Source organism: Vanacampus margaritifer, chromosome 10, assembly GCF_051991255.1.
Source record: "Vanacampus margaritifer isolate UIUO_Vmar chromosome 10, RoL_Vmar_1.0, whole genome shotgun sequence".
Lineage (NCBI taxonomy): Eukaryota > Metazoa > Chordata > Actinopteri > Syngnathiformes > Syngnathidae > Vanacampus > Vanacampus margaritifer.
In genome coordinates, this window is record NC_135441.1 from 1,846,330 (window position 1) to 1,867,500 (window position 21,171).

A 21,171-nucleotide genomic window follows, 5' to 3' on the forward strand; every position below is an offset into this window, starting at 1 on the left:
AAGACGTTAAATGACGTTCTGCAAAAACCTACGGAGGAGCGCCAAAGACGTTAAAAGACGTCCTCCCATTTATTTTTTTTTTTTTTTGAAACGGGTGCTGGGAAGGCTTGCGGAGCTCTCCTGAAAGTTTTAAGCAGGTTTTTTGAGCCTAATGACTATTTTTGGCCCCTAGAGGGCAGCGATGACTCTCTTTTGACAAGATCGGGTGGGCGTCAGTAGAGGCGGAGCTAGAGCGTTGAGCAGGAGATCAGAATGGAAAACAAAGGAAAAATGGCGGCCGGTCGCGAGGAGCTAAGGCCAGAGCCGTTTTTTTCAAAGACCAAAAGCATCGCTAAAAAAGCACATTGTTGATGACGATCATCATCATCGATGATGAAGATGATGGTGACTCCGTGGTTGGAAAGCATTGACGCGGCAGTAGAAGACATTAGATGGAGCTAGATGGAGGAGGGAACGGGCAATGGCGAGCGTTTGCAAGCAGCTCTACACTTACAAGACGAAAGGCATCGACCAACGCTAAAATAGTACATTGATATCCATGATGATGAAGGTGAATCCGAGCTTGACGGCGAAATTGGAACCGCTGACGCGGCGGCTATGACGGTGTCGTAACGCGGAGCGCAACCGAGCACGCACAGGCGGACGTTCGATCGGACGACGGAGAGTGCCCCGAGTCCAATGCATATTCATCGGAGGAGTGTGTACAGTCTGCTACTTGCTTTTTATTCCCCGGAAAAAAAGGCCGTCAAGAAAGTGTAACGTTTGCACGCAAAACGGACTAATGTGAAAGTGAAAGTAAACTGTTGTGCGAGTCCTGGCGTCTCCTTGCACGCAGGAGAGCGTTACAAAAGGAAAAACTGTATTTGAAACATCCACATAATTGTAAGTAGTACCATAGTTGCACACATTTGTAAATAGTTTGCGAAATTGTTTTGTCAAATTGTTACACTGTTGAATGGTAATAAACGTATTTTGCAATCAAAAAACACTTTTTCATTGTTGGTGAAAGCGTTTTACAGAAGTAAAGCACTATTTAGGTGTTTGTGGCATCATTCATGGACAAAAAGAAGTGTACAATTCACTAGAGTGCATGAAATAACATCGTTTCACAAAAAGCTCTTTTTTGTTTCAAAAGAGAGAATTTCGGTGAAAGTAACCATTTTCTATTGTTGATTACTGAAGAACGGAATAAGGTAGAAACAAACTTTTTTTTCTGATGAAAGCTGAGAGTCCAATCTTTCATTTGGTAGTATGTGTGTTTCCATAGTCCAAACACAACATTTTCTGTGGACCTTGAAAGATCACTCAAAATGCTTAAATCGGCTGGCACTGGCGACAACCCGTTTTTGAAAACGTCTGGCAGTCAAAGAGTTAAACGACCATTTGCACCGACATCACATGATCACGTGACTGCCCTATGACGGACGGCGGAAGGAAATGATTGTTGAATGGAAGTGGACGTGACCAAGAGTGACTTAGTGACTGTTATTTTACAAATTAAAAGTTATTTTTGCCCATAGAGCCATAAAATCTACTACTTCAAGCAAAGTTTGCTTGTCAGTCAAAGTTGCACATTTAGTCGGGACTCATAGAGCGTGATATTTACTTAAGTTGGAGATCGCTAGTTTGAAAACAGCCCCTTACCTTCTGTCGCCTGCTGTTTTTAGCAAGTTAATCAAATCGCCGACTTTGCCAGAATTCACAGCGCACAACCTATATCATTATCTACTCAAAGCCGTCTCTTCTCTGATTCAAAAGCTTGTCGTCGGCTGAGTCTCTGGGAAGAGATGCTAAACTCACACTGGGGAACAATATACCTTGTAATGCAAAGGTATAACTTGTTTATCATGCTAACTGACTTATATTTACATAGTCAGTTCTATATTGAAACGCTGTGTTAATGTTATGTTACTATGTTTACTAGCATGGAAAAAATGACTATTGTAGTGGCAAGCTTTTGAAGAAGGTACATTTTAAAACTAAGCTGTGTGCTCGTGCAGTTACGCTAACTATCTGGCTCGTTAATGTGATTTGAAACACGCAATTCGACACCTCTGTTGCAATCTTTGTTAGAGTGTATGTTTACTAGTAAAATGTATGAACATTTACCTACTAATTACAACATTTATCTACTAACCTAGCAAAATATGATCGCTGCAAATCCGTAAACACTTTGTGGGCTGCCAGTTCTTTCTGTTGATTGCTGCCATCAATCGACGTCTTTTGTCTTCATTAGTAGGTATGCGATAAAAAGCAACATTTAGTTTACTCCTTTGTCTGTCTGTACAACCGACTGCACGGGAAGATATGACCATTTTATAAGATAATCGATTAGATAAAGGACTTTACGCTGTACGAGATTCAAACAATAAAGGCAAGTGGCTCTTATGCCATCCAGCGTCCCGTAGGGGGCGTTCCCATGAGGGCTGTAACGTCACGGGCAAAAGGTCAATATATTTGTATTTTAAGCCCTTAGACAGTTAACTATAGGCATATAATGATAAAATCATACCTTTGAAACCATGGCGAGGTCATTTTTTATGAAATATTAGGTATTTTGCTGGCTGCTTTTCTAACGCAGAAATAAAATGCCCAGTACAGTAAAACCCCGCCTCTTCCCGTTTGGTTGCTGCGGCCCTCTCGTCTGAGCTGCTGCGCTCACCGCCCACAAAACTCTGGAGCGCTGCATTGGAGCACTTAATGGCTACGGAAGACTGGTCAGCCATCGTAGTACAACTGCGTCTTCTTTACATGTGGAAATTGGATGGATGTTCAATTCTTCAATAAACACCTGGAACCTGCTGCTTACAGGGCAAGCGCACTAACCATTACACTATTCGTTCAGTTAGGCGGCAAAGGCAGAGCAGAGGACAAAATGATGGAAGCTGAAAAATGAAGAGTGCTGTATGACTTTCAGGAAGGAGTTGAGACAGGCTCTGGATGGTCAGGAGGCACTTCCAAATGACTGGACTACAGCAAATGTGATTAGGGAGACAGGTAGGACAGTCCTTGGTGTGTCATCTAGAAGGAAATGAGATAAGGAGACTTGGTGGTGGAATGAGGAGGTGCAGAAGTGGATCCAGAGAAAGAGGTTAGCTAAGAAGAAGTGGGACACAGAGGACTGAAGAAAGTAGACAGGAGTACAGGGAAATGCAGCGTAGGGGGCAAGTAAAAATGGCAAAGGCCAAACAAGGGGTTTACGATGATTTGTATGCTCGGTTGGATAGTAAGGAGGGAGAGACTGATCTATACTGGGTTGGCAAGGCAAAGAGACAGAGATGGGAAGGATGTCAAACAGGTTAGGGCAGGGGTGGGCAAACTTTTTGACTTGCGGGCCACAATGGGTTTGAAATTTTGACAGATGGGCCGGACCAGGAGCATTTGGACCTCATAGCACAGTAAAAACACACAGATAAATGTACAACCCAATTTACTTATAGTGTGCACTAAGGACTGTGTTTTTCAAATGTGCAAAATCCACTTATTTAAAACAGCTTTTCCAATAGCTTCATTTTTATTGTTTTAGCTCAACTTTTGCTGTGTTTTTATGCTTTGTAAAGTGACCTTGGGTGTTCTGAAAGGTGCTGTTTTTAAATGAAATGTATTATTATTATTATAATGATTATTATAAAATAGCCCTAATCCAGGTAGTACGTTTGCCTCAATGAATATGCAAGATGCGGCATTTACACACTATTTGGCAAAGTGGGAGGAGAAATGTAAATAGATTATAATAGCACATACACTGTGATCTGTCAAACCTGGTGACTGCATCTATTATTAATAGATTTCAATTCAAGGCGTAAAGTTAAAGAATTTTTTCCATTGGCCCACCCATTTTTAACCCGGGCCCACAGTACGTGTGACACATGCGGCTGCATGATAGCCGCTGCTGCCTGTCACGCGCTGAGGACAAAGCGCGTACATCCAATCCGTCTCTGACCACTTTTCCATCTCCGTGGGGGACGCATAGCACACGGTGTTTGTGCAGCAGCTCAAAAATAAGCCAAAAGCCAACGAGGAAACGCTCATAGAAGTGCTCGACGCACGCCCCGGGGATGTATTCACCACTCTTTGAACTCTTTGTCCCTGCTTTCTTTCAAAAAAGAATTGATCGATTCTCTGGACTATCAGGACATTATTGCTGTGTTCAACACAAAACCGTGCCGTCTCCTGCTGTAAATGTCCAAATCCAAATCCAATAAGATAAGATCCACTGATTGTCACACCCATCTAAGTGGGGCGAAATTTGTTCTCCGCATTTGACCCATCCCCTGAGGGAGCGGTGAGCAGCAACAGCGCCGCGCTCGGGAATCATGGTGATCTAACCTCCCAATTCCAACCCTTAATGCTGAGTGTCAAGCAGAGTGACAATCGGTCCCATTTTTATAGTCTTTGGTATGACCCGGCCGGGAATTGAACCCACGACCTCCCAGTCTCAGGGCGGACACTCTAACCACTCGCCACTGAGCTGAACAAAAAAAAAATAATAATAAATTTTTAAAAAAAATAATTTTTTCTAGCCTTATTGGATAAGTTCGGCGAGCCGGATTGAAACGCATAACAGGCCGTATTTGGCCCGCGGGCCGGGGTTTGCCCATGTCTGGGTTAGGCCAATTGTCATTGCACTTTGGCATTGCAAATGTTAAGGATAATGCTTTGAATTCATTTGGACAGAATGTTTAGTGATAAAAGCTACTTTTATCACTATCATGCGAGCATGGAGGGCTCAGAGAATGTGGGCGTGTGTTTAGTCCGCATAGGGGATGCGGGGGTGGGTCCGTACCTAATGACGTCATTAAGTGAGCACCTGCTCGTTTTCTCAGGTTGGGAGGGGCTGGTGCTTGGAAAGTAGAATGACCTAGAATTTCTCATAGAGGGGCAAATGGAGAAAAACACCACTTCGGTGATAATTTGGGTGAGGAATTCGCATTATAACATGGCTAAAAGTTCCAAATAGTTGATTTTTCACATTACTGCCCCTTTAAATTATTTCAAAGATAAAAACTGACTGAATGAGCCGAAAGGCAAAGCTCTCGATTTACCGGTCGATCTACGTTCCTGCCCTCACCTTTGGTCACGAGCTGTGGGTCGTGACCGAAAGAACAAGATCCCGGATACAAGCAGCCGAAATGAGTTTCCTCCGCAGGGTAGCCGGGCTCTCCCTTAGAGATAGGGTGAGAAGCTCGGTCATCCGGGAGGGACTCAGCGTTGAGCCGCTACTCCTCCACGTTGAGAGGAACCAGTTGAGGTGGCTCGGGCATCTGGTTCGGATGCCTCCTGGACGCCTCACTGGGGAGGTGTTCCGGACATGTCCTACCGGCGGGAGGCCCCGGGGACGACCCAGGACACGCTGGAGAGACTATGTCTCTCGGCTGTCCTGGGAACGCCTTGGGGTCCCGTCGGAGGAGCTGGCTGAAGTGGCTGGGGAGAGGGAAGTCTGGGCTTCCCTGCTAAAGCTGCTGCCCCCGCGACCCGACCCCGGATAAGCGGAAGAAGACGGACGGCCGGACGGAAAACTGACTTGGCTAAATGGAATTTAATACCTTATTTGAGTTTGTCCTCGAGGGTGGAAGTGGTTAAAATGAATGTGTTGCCCCGAATGCTATACTTGTTCCAAAATCTTCAAATATTAATTAATAAATAAGGAATTTAGGGAGTGGGATAAAATGATATCTTAATTCCTATGGGAAGGAGCTAAATCTAGAATAAAATATAGAACATTGCAATTATCAAAAGGGCATGGTGGCAAAAGTCATTTTTTTTTAAAAGTTAAAGTTATTTTCAGGCAGGGAAATTGAGAGTCTTGCTGAATCTGTTTAATACAGACTATTTAGCAAACTGGAAACGAATAGAAGAATTTTTTTTTAGAGAGAACTCCAAGCCAGGCTATTATATTTGATGAAAAATTAAGTACTGGAGACAAAATGTAAATCCTGATGTATTTTAATTCAATGCAAATCTATGCAAATTTAAAGGTATCCAGTGACTTTATATGTCAATTTATGTTTACCAAATTGCATTAATAGTAATAATAATAATAATAATAATAATAATAATAATAATAATAATAATAATAATAATAATAAATAATGAGGTGAGAGCAGAGGATTAAGAGGAAAGGGTTAAATGGAGGCAACTGATTCGCTGTGGCAACCTGTGAAGGGAAAAGCCGTAAGGAAAAGAAGATTGTATTATTTTTTTGGAACAAGTGTAGTTTTGCTGAGGCCGCCTGTATTGGAACCTAATGGAACAATCTGTAAGCTAATCTTGTACAAAGCGCATTGACCCACTGGTTCAGAAAAATTTTAACTGTAGCTTGTTAAAAATGATTTAACAGCCCTTCTAACAAAGGTTGTCGCGTTGAAAGCTTGTTCATGGGCTAAAAGAAAACGCTAGTGAACCGGTACAGCCAGGTGGGCTTTGACAAATCTTAGAAATCTTAGCCACAACATTTATGAGTCAGCAATTCTGTTGTCTCATGGTGGGGGCTCAGCCCATTGGGAAAGTCCCCAGGTCAAGTCACGGTAACAGTTGAAGATGAGGTCATGGTTAACTGTAAGCATGTGGCGCACTCTAGTTGCCAAAGAAATCCATATAAATAATTATGCTGATAAGTAGGAGTGGAAGATATTTTGGAATAGCCAATAAAGTTAGTTATCTTAAGATGTTACGCCCTTGAAAAATGTTTAGTCGTGGATCTAGAAAGGTTATAAAAAACAGTGCATCTCTTTGTTCTGGTTACCCCTTCTGGCCAGAATATGTTTTGTATTTGTATTTCTGTTTTTCAATAAATCGTTGTGCTTACACCTCGAAACCTGGACAGGACTATGTTAGTTTTCTTCTAGATTCTGAGTTGTTTAACTTGGTTATTTTTTTAAACCCGACTCAAGCTGAGCTTTCCTCCAAGACCCGGGACACAAATTATACGATTATGGCTGAAGAGGACAATGGATCCTCTTATTTTCACTGAGCGTCGGCTTGTTGCCATCTACCTCCGCGTGCGCGATGAATCTCCTACAATCCATGGCTGGAGTTAGCTTGTTAAAAATTGGCGTGACGATCTACAAACACACGTTCAACAACTCGCAAGCATAAGTAATGGCAAATGCAAACAGAAAATTTAAAAATACATGAAAATAACGGATATATTTGTGGATCTGAAAAACGTGAAAATCAAGAAAATGTGCATCTGAAAAGCACGTGAAAATTACAAATATGGGATCTGAAAAACACATAAAAATCGTGAAAATGTTTGTGGATATGAAAAACACGTGAGAATCACAGATGTATTTGAGGATCTCAAAAACACATAAAAATTTGAATTTATTTTTGTGAATAATTTTTTTAAGACAAATCTCTCCCCATAAGAATTATGCTATTGGCATGCAAAAATGCAATAACTAGAAGATGGCGAAGTGATTTCATGCCTAAAGTGGAGGAATGGATAGATGTAATGTTAGCAATCTATAATATGGAGAAGCTAACTGCATCACTTAGAATTAAAGTTGAGAAATTTAAAACAATTAGAAGTTGCTGGTTGATATATGTTAGACAACATAGATCTGATTTTATATAGGACGTATAAAAAAAAAGAGAGAAAAAAACACCCTGGTTCAACGCTACAATGTTTAATCTATTTTTCCCTTTTCTTTTCTTTCCGATTTGTTCTTGACAATAGTGACACTGTTAGTTACAGATTGTGAATATGTTGTGATTAAGGAAAAGAAAGAAGTTTGTTGGATGTGTGGGGCTGTGTAAAGGTGACTTTGTCCTTGTTCAATGTAAATAAGGTTTATTGCAAAGTTTGTGAAAAAGTTAATAAAATATCAATTAAACAACAGAAAAAAAGATGTTGAAGATGAAAAGTTATTGAAAGCTTATTTTGTTGCACGTTGTTGCTGTGGCTTGCGCTATTTGCAAAGGAAAAAAATCCTTCTAAATGAAGTATTCCCGGTTGAACGAAGCACAGAGAGGCACTAAAATTTGGAGGCATATGTAACAGCCCAAGACATACAAAAAGTCTTTAGGTGCCATATTCTAAACTTAAGAAGTCCGACATTTTGATTTACTTTGAAATTTGTCCCCATTTTTTGGGGGCTTTTATAGAGGTCATATTTTAACAAACTCCTACAAAATTTTATCAGATCGTCTTCAAACTTGACGCGTTTCATCTTGAGATGTTGAATATGAAAATCAATGTTGAAGATGAAATGATGTATCCACCTGTAAACAGTCAATGATGATGAATTTCCCCACAGGGACCAATAAATCAGAATCTAAAATCTAAATCTATCGCAATTAGGTGTCAAAATTAGCGTGTTAATTGCGTTAATTTTAAGTTCCTCGATTAACGACCGCCCCTTATTTGGAAAGCCTCTACTAGGGGAATTCCATTTGCGATGCAACAGAACCAATAGAAATGCACTGTACTGCACTGAAGCTAAAATACACAATGTTTAAGGGACAGAATGTTAGAGTGGAGGAGCCATTTGGACTGTGTAGCACTACAAGCGGCTCCCTGCTTTGACAGAACCCACTCGGTAGCGCCGGTGTTAGAGATTAGCATTGAGCTTGGCTGTTACAGCTCTCCAAGAAGAATCCATGGGCACTCTCAACCCCCTGTGAGAGCCAAGAGCCGAATGGATGTCGTCTTGTCACTTGGAGTGACTCCAAGCCACCTAATATTTTGATGTGAGGCTTATTTTATTCAGCAACTCCAGAAAATAACTCAAGTGTAACACATCAATATATTTTTCTGGCTTTGCTTGCAGTAAAGCTGCGTCACTTTACAATGCACATCTGAGAACTTAAAATAAAAGCATTCAACGTCGTGTAAAGGAGTCACTTGTAAATTAGAAAGCTCTTAATATGAGAAGAACACACCGATCACTTCTAGTTTGTATATAGTAAGTTACAATGTACATCCGTATTGAACTTAACACAATAAAAGCATTTAACATTGTGCAAAGGAGTCACTGTAACACAATTTTGCAGTAATAAAAAACAATGCATATATTTGTGGGGACCGGGGTCAAGTAGTTTTTTACAATTTTAAAAATGTGCAGAATTTCACAAGTTACTTCATTTTCAAAATTAATTAATTAGCTTTTGAGATAAAGAAAAATGCACTGAGCTGTCACCATTGTCTTACAAACGCCTTTATGGCATATATTTGTAGTGACAGTAGAATGACCAACACAAATCAATGCCACACAGTTTTTTTTTTACAGTACAGTACACATTTTTCATTTTAAATTTTTTTATGAATTGTTATGAAATTACTGTATCAATAACTAAAAAATTTAACCATATTTCTTCTATTAGGTTAATATTTCTTCCCAGTTTTATGTTAACAAGAGTATGAAAAATGTGAAAAAAAATATTTTATTGGACATTTTATTGTAAATTCAGATATAAATTGAGATATAAAATGTGTGATTAATTTGCCATTAATCTTGAGTTAATTATTGAAGTCGTGATTAATTACGATTAAAGATATTAAATCGCTTGACACCTCTAATCACAATATATACTGATACAGTGGTACCTCGGAGTTTGAACATAATACGTTCCTGCAAAGTGTTCAAAGTCCGAATTATTCAACCTCTGAAACATTTTTTCCCATGCAATTAATCCGTTCTCAAGCTCCAAAAACAGAAAATTCCTATTAAAATTTATTTTTATGTTTTTTACATTTACAGTACAGTATTTAAACAATAAAAAAATACCTTACCTTTTTTGTTGTGGTGTAATGGCATCAGTGGATGATAAATGCTGTGTTAATGCTTGCTTTAGTTCAGTGCTGAGTTTGTGTATTTTACATCGGGCAGATTCTTAGACTACTAAGCGGTTCCTAGGTGCATTGTTTAACACCAGGCACGTTGTTGAACAGCTAAGGGGGGGTGCTCGTGCCAGTATTTACAGAATTAGTCACAGTAGTTACAACAACGCGCCAATTTCCTTCCTAATTCCACTGTGGTTCACAGCACTGTATGTTTTTCTTTGCTGCCACTGGCTCTGTTGTCTTTCTTTGGGCCCATGGCGAAGAAAATTGTCATGGAAAAATCTAAATGCACTCGCAAGTATGGAGCACTTCCGAGAGTATTCACAATCTGACTGGCAGTGAGCAATGCATCGTCTCAACTACCGCAACGTAAGCATTCAACATTGCTCGACTTCGCTCTGCTTCACCCTGCTACCCATTTTCAAGGTACGTTCGGCTGAGTTTGCTTTGCTTGGGTGTTCGAACTCCTAAAATGAGTTCCAACTCTGAGGCATTTTTTTACTCAGACGATTTGTATGAGTTCCAAGACGTTCAAACTCAGAGGTTCCACTGTACTGAATTAGCGCCAAGACCTACTGCTACTGCTGCAGTGTAATATGCCCCATCTAAAAAAGTACTATCTTCATAGACCTGCTGTGTACTCATTATCCTGTTCAGCATCACAGGTTTGCTGGAGCCATTTCAATTTATCCACCTATTCATGTTAAAATTCTGATGGTACATTGATGTTTGTGTGTATGTATCTGTGACTCACTGCTTTGCCATCCATGCGGAATGTTCAAAAGCCAGTTCAGCACTACCAAGCTTCTTCTTACAAAGATCAATGTGCTTTCTGAACTGTGAAATAGCATCAAGTGGAGTATTATGCTGGAAACACAGACGGCATACCTAAAGAAAAAAAAAAAAGAAAAAAGAATACAACATGTTTGCTTCACAGTAGCACATTAAAACCCAATAGGCAGTCAAATATGTTTGTCTCTTGTAGTATAATGGGCTCGACACATGAAACAAAGCGAAATGTGAACCTCATCACCTTCTAGGTCAAACTCAACACACGGGATGCGATAAGCAGTCGCAACGGTGGCAGCGGCAGACAGCACCCTCTTGCGTAGCTTGTGTACATCAGATTAGACTGGCTATTAAATTGGAGGGAATCTAAACATTTTCATTGTACAAACAGAAGCGCTGCAAAGGCCAACAAAATAATAGCCTTCCAACTAATACATTATTGTCAATGCAATTGCCTTGTTGCTAGGTTGAATCGTCTTCACTTGACTTAATCAACACAACATCAACACAACCCCATCCCGAAATCACGTTGGGTGGCTAGTTAAGGATGCTAAGAAACTGCTTGTTATTGTATGATACGACACAAGTCTCCGGCGTTAGCAACTAGCCACTAACAGGATTGCAACATTAATAGCGTAAACATTGACAGTGTTCGGTGAACCGCGAGGTTTATTTTTATTTATTTGGGTCCCCTGGGGTCCTAAAGGTGCAAACACAGGCAGAAAAAGTAAATCAATTCATTAATCATTGATAATTGCAAATATTAAAAATATATAGGCTTTCTATTAATCTATTAGAGCTAACATACATTAAGAAGAATGATGGGTGTCAAATCACTTTTTTTTTACGTAATTAAAATCAATGGTCCATCTAGTCATTTCTGTTTACAATACCTAATCAATTACTAAGCTTCAAGCCTCCATTCTAGCTGGTGTTATGTCAATGAATCAAAATAAAGAGTGAACCTGCCTTTCTTATATATAATTCTTATAACATTTACCACCAAAAATCGGGGCACCATTAGTACCTTTAAACAGGCATTAAACAAAACACTGAACAGGAAAAATACTCAAGTCATAGTATAGCAGTTTAATTTTATTTGTATCCTTCACCTGAGTTTCCATATACCACTTGCAATGTGCTCACATAAACTTGGTTGGGAAACACCGCATCGGACGACCTAATCTAAAATAGTGTTCCAAAGGGCCAGACTTGGTTTATCATGATGCTCAGCAAGCTGTGAAGCTTTGGTTTGCCGAAGGGGAAGAGGGTTTGTAGACATTGCTAGAAGAGCTGGCCCTTCTGTGATGAACAAAATTCAATAGCCTCACTGTCTTCTTTTAAAGTAATATAAAATAACTAGGGGGGTGTCAAAATGACCGCGTTGATAATTAAAGTAAGTGCCTTTAACGGCACAAATTTTTTTAACGCTCGATTAACGACCGCCCCTTATTTGGTAAGCCAGGGAATTCCAGTCGCAACGCAGCAGAAACACCCACGTCAAAATTACCCAATATAAATGCACTGTACTGCACTGGAGCTAAAATACACAATGTTTAAGGGGCAGAATGTTAGAGTGGAGGAGCCATTTGGACTGTGTAGCACTTCCAACGGTTCCCTGCTTTGACAGAACACACTCGGTAGCGCCGGTGTTAGCGATTAGCACAGAGCTAGGCTGCTACAGCTTTCCAAGAGGTGTCCACTCTCAACCCCCTGTGAGATCCAAGAGCCGAATGGATGCCGTCTTGTCACTTGGAATGACTCCAAGCCACTTGATCTTTTGATGTGAGGCATATTTTATTCAGCAACTCAAGAAAATAGCCCGTAAGTGTAACGCATCAAGAACGTCTTGTGGTTTGTTACAGTAAAGCGTCAATTTAAAATTGTCATCCGAGAACATAACAAAATAAAAGCATTCAACATCGTTCAAAGGAGTCACTATAACACAATTTAAAAGTAGTAAATTAAATAACAATGCATATATTTGTGGCGACTGGGGTCGTTTTGTATGTGTTTTTTTTACAATTTTAAAAATGTGCAAAAAAGTTATTTAATTTTAGAAATTGGTCAGCTCTTAATATGAAAAGAAAAAATAATTGTCACCATTGTCTTACAAACGCCATTACGCCATGTAGTGACAGAAAAATGACAACACAAATCAATGTCACTCGTTTTTTTTTACAATGAAGTCAATATTTTCATTTTAAAACTTTTATGAATTGTTATGAAATTACCGTATTAATGACTTAAAAAATGCAACCATGTTTTTATTAGGTTAACATTTCTTCCCACTTTTATGGTAACGAGTATGAAAAATTTGGAGAAAAAAATATTTGATTGTACATCTTACTGTTACCATATTTTCTATTAGGTTAACATTTCATCTCACTTTTATGTTAACAAGAGTATGAAAATTTTGAAAAAAAATATTGTACATTTATTGTAAATTTTGATATAAATTGAGATATAAAATGTGCAATTAATTTGCGATTAATCGTGAGTTAATTATTGAAGGCAGGCGATTAATTACAATTACAAAATTTAATCAACTAACACCTCTAAAAATAATTGACCTGTTTTATTGCAGACAGTTCTTGTTACAGTAAAATATTTAGCAGATATATGTTGAGTCACTGTCAATCCTTATATCATCTCAAACTAAGCTATGCGAATTCAGTCAACTATACTCAGCAAATATGGTCATGCTGTACCTAACCCCCCAAAAAAGGTATGACCAAAACCTGTGTGGTGCAACCAACTGAAAAAGTTGGTAGCTCCACTGTTACCATTGCAAACGTTAGTGTCGAGCCCTGAGTTGCCATCCCTACTTCCCATATTCACATTTGAATAGCTGATCTGTTATGTTCAAGACCCAATGCACACTTTCACACTATAGTTAGCAGACCCTAGTGTGACAAGTTACCGGGTAGTAATATTCAGTTCTGGCCTCTGTTAGTGGTAGCCTTACATTTGATCTTACTGAATGAATTGAAATGTGTCTCACTTTTGTATCATCCGATTGTTATAAATTAGATTTAAGTGAATTATTTCCTCAGCTCCATCAAATCTCTAATGGCAGAAATGTATATGTAAATAAGGAACCAAGTAGTTCATGAACGCGCTCTGGTCCTCATGGGTTAAAAAAAATTAAATTGTTATTCATATAATCTAATTCTACACTTAATTTTCTTTAAAATTATATACAGTATGGAAGTACCTCAAATGGATGAGGTTACAGCAATATCAATGTTGGCAAATATCTAGTTTTGAGGAAAAACAAGTTTTAGTGCATCACCAGTGCCATCCTCTGGAGTGAAGCCTGGCTTGAAGGCCAGCGTCTAGTGTTCACGCCTACAACCGGCACAGCCCGAAAAGGCAACGCGGCTAATGCTAGCACTGGGGATGCTCCGATCAGGATTTTATGCTGTCGATACGATAATTTGTGAGTAAGATCGTCCGACACCGATTCTGATCACATTGATAATCTGTATTTTATTTTCCAATTTATTTATGGTGAGTGAGTGCCATTGGCTATATTATCTGAAAAAAAAGCAACCATATAATCACCTCAATTTTAGACAAAAACAGTATTTACTTATTCAAGAGAATTAATACAAAACTAATCTGGCACAACGCATCAACTATTCAGTCAAAAAAAAAATATATATATATATATACTCAGTCAAAAATAACTGAAAAACTTAAAGTTACCAGCTTTTAGTAACTTAAATCTTTAACAAAATGATGAAAATTACATGTTTAAAACACGAACATGTCTGAATGGGGTGTTTTGAAAAAGTCCTACCAGACAGATACAGACCTTGTAGTTAATGAATCCTGCCAATGTTTTGATTTCCAGCATATTTGACTCATGAGCTCTCAGCTCGTGGACAAGACTGTAGGCAGTTCTGTAGTGCCTGCATGCAAAGACAAAATTTTAATGTACACAAATACTATCACTTTGTTTCTCATTAATAACTTACTTTAACGCATTTTGGGTGTCTTGCTTAAGCTCACTGAAGAAAGCAATTTTGAATTGATGCCGGACAAACAGCAACTAGAAACAGGAAGTTAAAATGTTAAGAAAAAGTACAGCATATAATTTATTTCCAGGATTTAAATATTATAAAGTAAAACTACAGTGGCAATAAGAAGTCACATCCCTGTTTCAAATGGCAGGTTTTGCGATTTAAAAAAAATACACCAATTAATATTTAAAACCTTTCCCCATCATTATTGTGACCTACAAGCTTGGAGTTTCTTTTTGCCAGAGAAAAAAAAACATTTCCAATAAAGAGAGAATTCTCTTACCTTGTTGACAGTTTCGGCTGTCACTTCAGCCTTTGTCGGAGCTGTCGGAACTTGCTTGTGTGACGTGTGTAAAAACTGCTGATAGGGTCAGGAAAACCTTTAAAATATTTTTTAGAAAAATGGTTCCCCGACTAAATCGTGCTCCACCCTACAACTTGGCACCCCATCCAACCCCCTGGCTGGAAAAAAAGAAACTCCAAACTTAGTTAAAAAGTAGACACGATGACTGCCATAGAACTATTGTGACCTATTAACATGTACAATTCAATTGACAAATATAAAAGAGTAGAAGGAAAGTTGTTAGAATAAATGTACATAACTTATCCCAAATTTACTCTTACAGTATTGCTATTGAATCATGCTTTGCAGCTGCAGCTGGAAAACAGAAACTGTGCCCTTATTCCAAGATAAAAACTGAAACATTTTGTTGTTGGAACCGCCCTGTAAAAAATAAAAAGAGAGGGCTCGGGAGAGAGTGCCTCAGAGCGGGTAGGAGATTGTAACTGAGCACATCTCTGTCCGTTCTCTTCGCGAGTAAAAATAATCTAAGTCTCTTGTATTTCTTCCTTGTCTATTGTTTATTAAATGTTCTAGGTTGACTGAACAATACAAAAGTAAGTTGTAATATTGTGCTTGCACACATGTGCACTTCCTCTTATACCTGTCGCCATTTAAAGTACTTTTGATTAAACCCGAATTAAGTTTAGCTGTCCGAGCATGCTATTACTGACATTATTCTTTTGTTTATAGTAAAAGCCTTAAGGTTTTGTACCTTAACACTGACTGGTACTTAGGGCCAGAGCAGCGATTGCTGTGAGGTCACTATTGTATCTGTAGAAATTATTCTTCTCCAAAATGAATCACATCTTTGGGGACCAAAACGAGTATGAAAATTCACCAAACTTTGCACACTCATCGAACCTGGTGAAAAATGTGATATTTCAAAGTTGTCATAAATGATGAAAATAAAATGGCTCTGTAGTGCCCCCTAAAAAAACATATCCCACAAAATTTGACCTGGGGCTACCAAAATTGGCAGGCACATGTAACACCCTGAGACGTACAAAATAAGTCAGTACAAGCCATATCCTAAAAGGTACAAGAAGTGAGCTATGATTTTTTTAATGTCAAATTTTGGCCCTATTTTGCAAATTCTTCCTTCGCCACAAAAGAGGAACTACTTAACAACTACAGTAAATGCTTCAAAAAATCCCAAACTCAGCATGTATAATAATATTAATAATAATAATAATTCATTTAATTTATAGGCGCCTTTCAAGACACTCAAGGTCGCCTTACAACATAATAAAAAAATAAAAACACTACAATAAAACAACAAAACAATACATAATTAAAAATAGTGAGTACTATCATATATTTATATGTTTATTAATAGTCACGGCCTGAAGATATCTATATGATAATCTTCTGTTAGACATGTAGCATCACCTAGTGGTGGCAAGAAATTTTATTTTTTACATTTGTATCCACTGTGCCAAGCCTATTTGAACGGATCCAGTTGACAATTTGTCAGAAAATCATTAAGATGCTGATCATACTGAATATTGTGACTTCAGCAAAGGGTGTGGCCATTACAGTGCAGCAAATCCTGATGATTTGCCGAGATAATAAAAGGTGCTGGAACTTTACCAAGATGATCCAACCTTCTCAAAATTTCACACATTTTATCACTGACCAGGCCAGAAGACATCTACAAACTTATATTTTAGCATAATGATAGCACCACCTACTGATGTTTTTTTCTTTGATGTTGAAACTTGAGGTGTCAGTCAATTAAAAATTTTAATCGTAATTAATCACATGACTTCAATAATTAATAATTAATCGCACATTAGTCGGACATTTTATATCTCAATTTATATTGTTTAAATATTGTTGCATTTTTTGGTCATTGATACAGTAATTTCATAACAATTCAATAAAAAAAATTAATTTTTTACTGTAAAAAAAAAAGTGTGACTGATTTGTGTTGTTGTGTCACTCACTACATGCCATAATTGCATTTGTAAGACAATGGTGACAACTCAGTGCATTTTTCTTTTCATACTACGAGCTGACTAATTTTCAACATGAAGTAACTTGTGAAATTATGCACATTGTTAAAAATTTAACATACAACTTGACCCCAGTCCCCACAAATATATGCATTGTTATTTCATTTATTACTGCTAAATTGTGTTACAGTGTACTACTTTTCACGACGTTGAATGCTTTTATTTTGTCAAGTTCTCGGATGCGCTGTGACGCCGCTCTACTGCAAGCAAGCACATTGACACTTTCACTTTAACCCTTACGTGCTATTTTGTGGATTTGCTGGGTAAAAATGCTTCACATCTAAAGATCAAGTGGCTTGGGGTCACTCCAAGTAACAAGACGGCGTCCATTCGGCTCTTGGCACTCACAGTGGTGAAAGCCCATGGACACCGCTTGGAGCAACGGTTAGCTCATTGCTAACGGCTAACCAAGTGCGTTCTTTCAAAGCAGGGAACGAGTGGAAGTGCTACACAGTCCAAATGGCTCCTTGAAGCTTTCCAAATAAGGGGCGGTCGTTAATCGAGCGTTAAAAAAAATAGTGCCGTTAGAGGCACTTTAAGTTAACAAGATATTAACGTGATAATTTTGACACCAATAATAATAGTAATAGAAACACAAGCTTGTTTTTGTGAAATGCTGTTGCCGTGGCAATGCATTGTTTGCCAAAAAACAAAAGAACACTGACTTTGAGGGTCTTAACATTGACGGAAACTCATGAAACTTTGCACACACCAGGTCTGGCAAAATAATCTATATTTTAGTAGTTAACTCATTTGCTCCCAAAAATATGTTCTATTTTAAATGTTTTAAGTGTTTCAAAGACGCATTTACAGTATACGTATGTTTTCTTTTATGCTAGAGCATACAGAAGGCTTTGATGCAGCCTCTCAACTGCAAAGAACGGTTGAAGAAATGGTAGTTTTTACACAAACAGGTGGCAGCATAGGAAATGAACCAGGACCATGTTGAAAAAGCCCTCAATTACTCAGAATTTTAAATAGATTCGTGAATAACGATGAATCTTAGCAGTATTCTAATGCAAATTGCTGCAAAACGGAAACAGATAGAAATATACTTTTTTTTTTCCTGATGAAAGAAGAAACTTTAGCCTTTCTTTTGGTAGGTCTCATGTTTTTATAGCAATATTCTCTGGGCCTTGCAAAATCAGTCAAAACCCAGTAAAACAGCCGGGAGTGAAGGGTATTTGTTTTAGTGAAAATGGCTGGGAGTGAATGAGTTAATAGTGCAAAAATGGCTCAGTAACGCCCCAAGGAATTTTTTTTTTTATGAAGCAGAACTGGTTGCATGTTTCACCAAAATCAACGATAGGTTGGAGGTGTATGAAACAGCCCAAGACCTACAAAGAAGTCCATTGGAGCCACATGCTAAACCCAACAGGAAGTCTGCCATTTTGGATTTAGTTTAAAATTTTGGGCCTATTGTAGGGTACATTTTAAAGAACCCCTCAGTTTTTATCCGATTGACTTTTGAATCTGTGGTTGTTACGTCGAAAGATGTTCCAGATGAAAAGTAAAAGCAAACCTTTTAATTTCACCAAATACTGTTCGCTAAGAAAAATTATGCCGGTTTGGCTGTCTAAACATGTATGAAAACTCCTGAAATTTTGAATACAGTGTTCCCTCACTATAACGCGGTTTCACTTATAGCGGCCTCGCTCTTTCGCTGACATTTTTTTTTTAATATTTTTTAAATTTATGAAGATTTTAATGAGAAAATGTAAATGCCTCGAGAAAAGTAAAGACTGTATGGTGAAGGGTTTTAGAGCCTTAAAACATTTATAATAAATGTAAAAGATAAAGCTAACTACTTCGCGGATTTCATTTATTACGGGTATTTTTTGGAACCTAACTCCAGCGGAAAGTGAGGGAACACTGTAAACATCAGACCTCGCAAATAACAAAAAATCCCTAAATAAAGGTTTATTGTGCCATTTTCAAAAAAAAAAATATTCCGATGTGTCAGTACCCCACCGTGCAAGTCCCCTTAAGTGGCCCAGGCTGCTAGAGCCCTAAATAGCTGGTTGCAGCTCTCGTTTTCTTCTTTTCTTTTCATAAATTTTGGATGGACGTCCGTTCTTGGTAGTAAAACTGTGGTGCCATTTTGTTTTCCACTTGATAATATCGGCAGTGTACCTTGTATATTTAATGTCTTGGAGAGCTTAACTTTATTTAAAGTAAATCAAAGGCACTTAAAATGGGGACAGATGTGTGGTCTGATTTAACATGAGAGTGAATATGATTTCTCAATTCTGAGCACAGCATGACATGGGGCGGCATTGCTCAGGTGGTAGATCTCCCAACCCGAAGTTCTGGTTTAGATCCTCAGCCCTTGCAACCATGTCAAGGTTGAGCTTGAGCAGAATGATGAACCAACAGTTGCTCCAGACGCTGTCATCAGTAGGTGAAGATATAGTGTTAAAGCGCTCTGAGTACCTTGTAGCACTATACACACGTGCGAAAGCTCATTATCATTTAGCACACTGCCAGTTATGAGGGTGTCACATTATCTAAACTATTATTTTTACTTCCCTAATCTAATGTATTTCATTTATTTCAATTGAGTTGTACATGTTTTAGGTCAAAGTAATGCTGGGAAAAATTTGAAATGATCTTTGTCTTGTTTTTTTGCTAAATAAAAAACAAACATCTTAACAAGGGTGTGTAGACTTTTTTTGTCCACTGAAGGGTTGCTTCCCATTTACTTTTTTCCTTACCTGATGTGTTGTCTTGTTTAGAAACTCCTTATGTGATTTAACTCGACGGATTTCATTGTAATAGTACGTCTGAGCATGTTCATAAAAGGCATTCTCCAACCTAGAGTTTCAGATAAATATAATTTCAAAACACAAATGAATGCAAATTAAAGTCTACACGTCTGTTAAAATGCTATTTCAGGCAATATAGAAGTTACAACATACCGAATAATAAATGATATACAACTTAAATAAATGAAGGTAATGCCGTGTCAAGAAACTACACTGCCGTATAAAGTGAATTGTCTAGTATTCCAGACTCCTTCATATGAGGTAAGTAACAGAAATGAGCGCGTCAATGAAATTCGAGCGTCCGTCATTTGGCAATCGTCAACAGTCAGGACACCTTTCCGTCATCGTCAATCCGTCAATAATAATTATAATAATAATGCATCGGATTTATATAGCGCTCAAAATATTTCAAGTCAAACGGCATTGTAATGTCAATCCATCCCTCATCAAAATGGGCGTTCGCCATGGCATCCATCATTGACGGATTGACGGACTTTCTGTTAATATTGACGTTTTTCAAACCTAACCCTAACGTCAGGCTCGCATGGAGCTCCATGACACCTGGTTGTAGAAACAATGCACTGCATAACATTTCTTATTCATGGTTTTCTTCTGAAAGACTAATAAAACCTGGCACTTGAGAAAATAAATGAAAAGCCGTTCACAGGCGCCAGAATGAGGGCGTTCGCAAAACACTACGTTCCCTCCCATGACACTCACCTAAAATATGAACATGTTCATGAACTTTTATTAATGGAAACCTGTTCAGATACAACACTGTACATTTTTGCATACATTTATTTTATTGTTTCTATTGTTATTACCTGATAATGTAACCAACCAGGTGGTCTGTATGCGGCAGAACAAAGAGACTCTTTCCGGAAAGATCGCAGGCATGACAAATAGCTGCGGCTCTTTCAGATGCTACCAAGTCTTCTCCTGTAAAAAATAAATAAATATCAAAACAAAAACAAAAAAACATATTGGGCATGGGACGATATCTCGTGATTAGAACGTCATGTGATGCCTGGTCCTTTTCTTTTTCCCCGAGGGATTTATGCCTCCGGGATCAACATTTGCATACACTGTCAGATAGACAGTCGAAGTAACACTTGTTCATATTGGTAACACGTGTTGAGAAGGCCAACTTCAAAATAAACCTTACTATACCAATAATATATGACCATCAATGCCTTGGTATGCTCTTATTTGGAAGTTGTTCTTGGCAGCTGTCATGGCGTAAGAGCTGACTTGACTCATTCACAGCAACGCAACGTTATCTTGAAACCAAGTTCAAACGGTAATTACTGACGCTAAAAAAATCTACTTGACTGCTTGAATGCCAGCCATTTGCAGCCCTGCCATCCCCTCAGTGCCAGCCATTTTACAGGATTTTAATCAATTTTGACGGCATACAGAATATTGTGTTCTAAGGGTATACAAA

At 38.4% G+C, this 21,171-nt stretch overlaps 1 protein-coding gene across 2 annotated transcripts in view; it reads right to left on the bottom strand.

The window, feature by feature from the left end:
• The window catches only part of trappc11 (trafficking protein particle complex subunit 11), a 171,654-nt gene that overhangs the window by 132,928 nt on the left and 17,555 nt on the right, over nt 1–21,171 (bottom strand). For both annotated transcript variants that reach the window (XM_077578862.1, XM_077578861.1), the window contains exons 4-8: nt 20,552–20,666; nt 19,677–19,776; nt 14,560–14,633; nt 14,397–14,493; nt 10,542–10,675 (exon numbers count right to left, since the gene is read on the bottom strand). In XM_077578862.1, the coding sequence (XP_077434988.1) occupies nt 10,542–10,675; nt 14,397–14,493; nt 14,560–14,633; nt 19,677–19,776; nt 20,552–20,666 (520 nt within the window). The remainder of the gene's footprint in view (nt 1–10,541; nt 10,676–14,396; nt 14,494–14,559; nt 14,634–19,676; nt 19,777–20,551; nt 20,667–21,171) is intronic.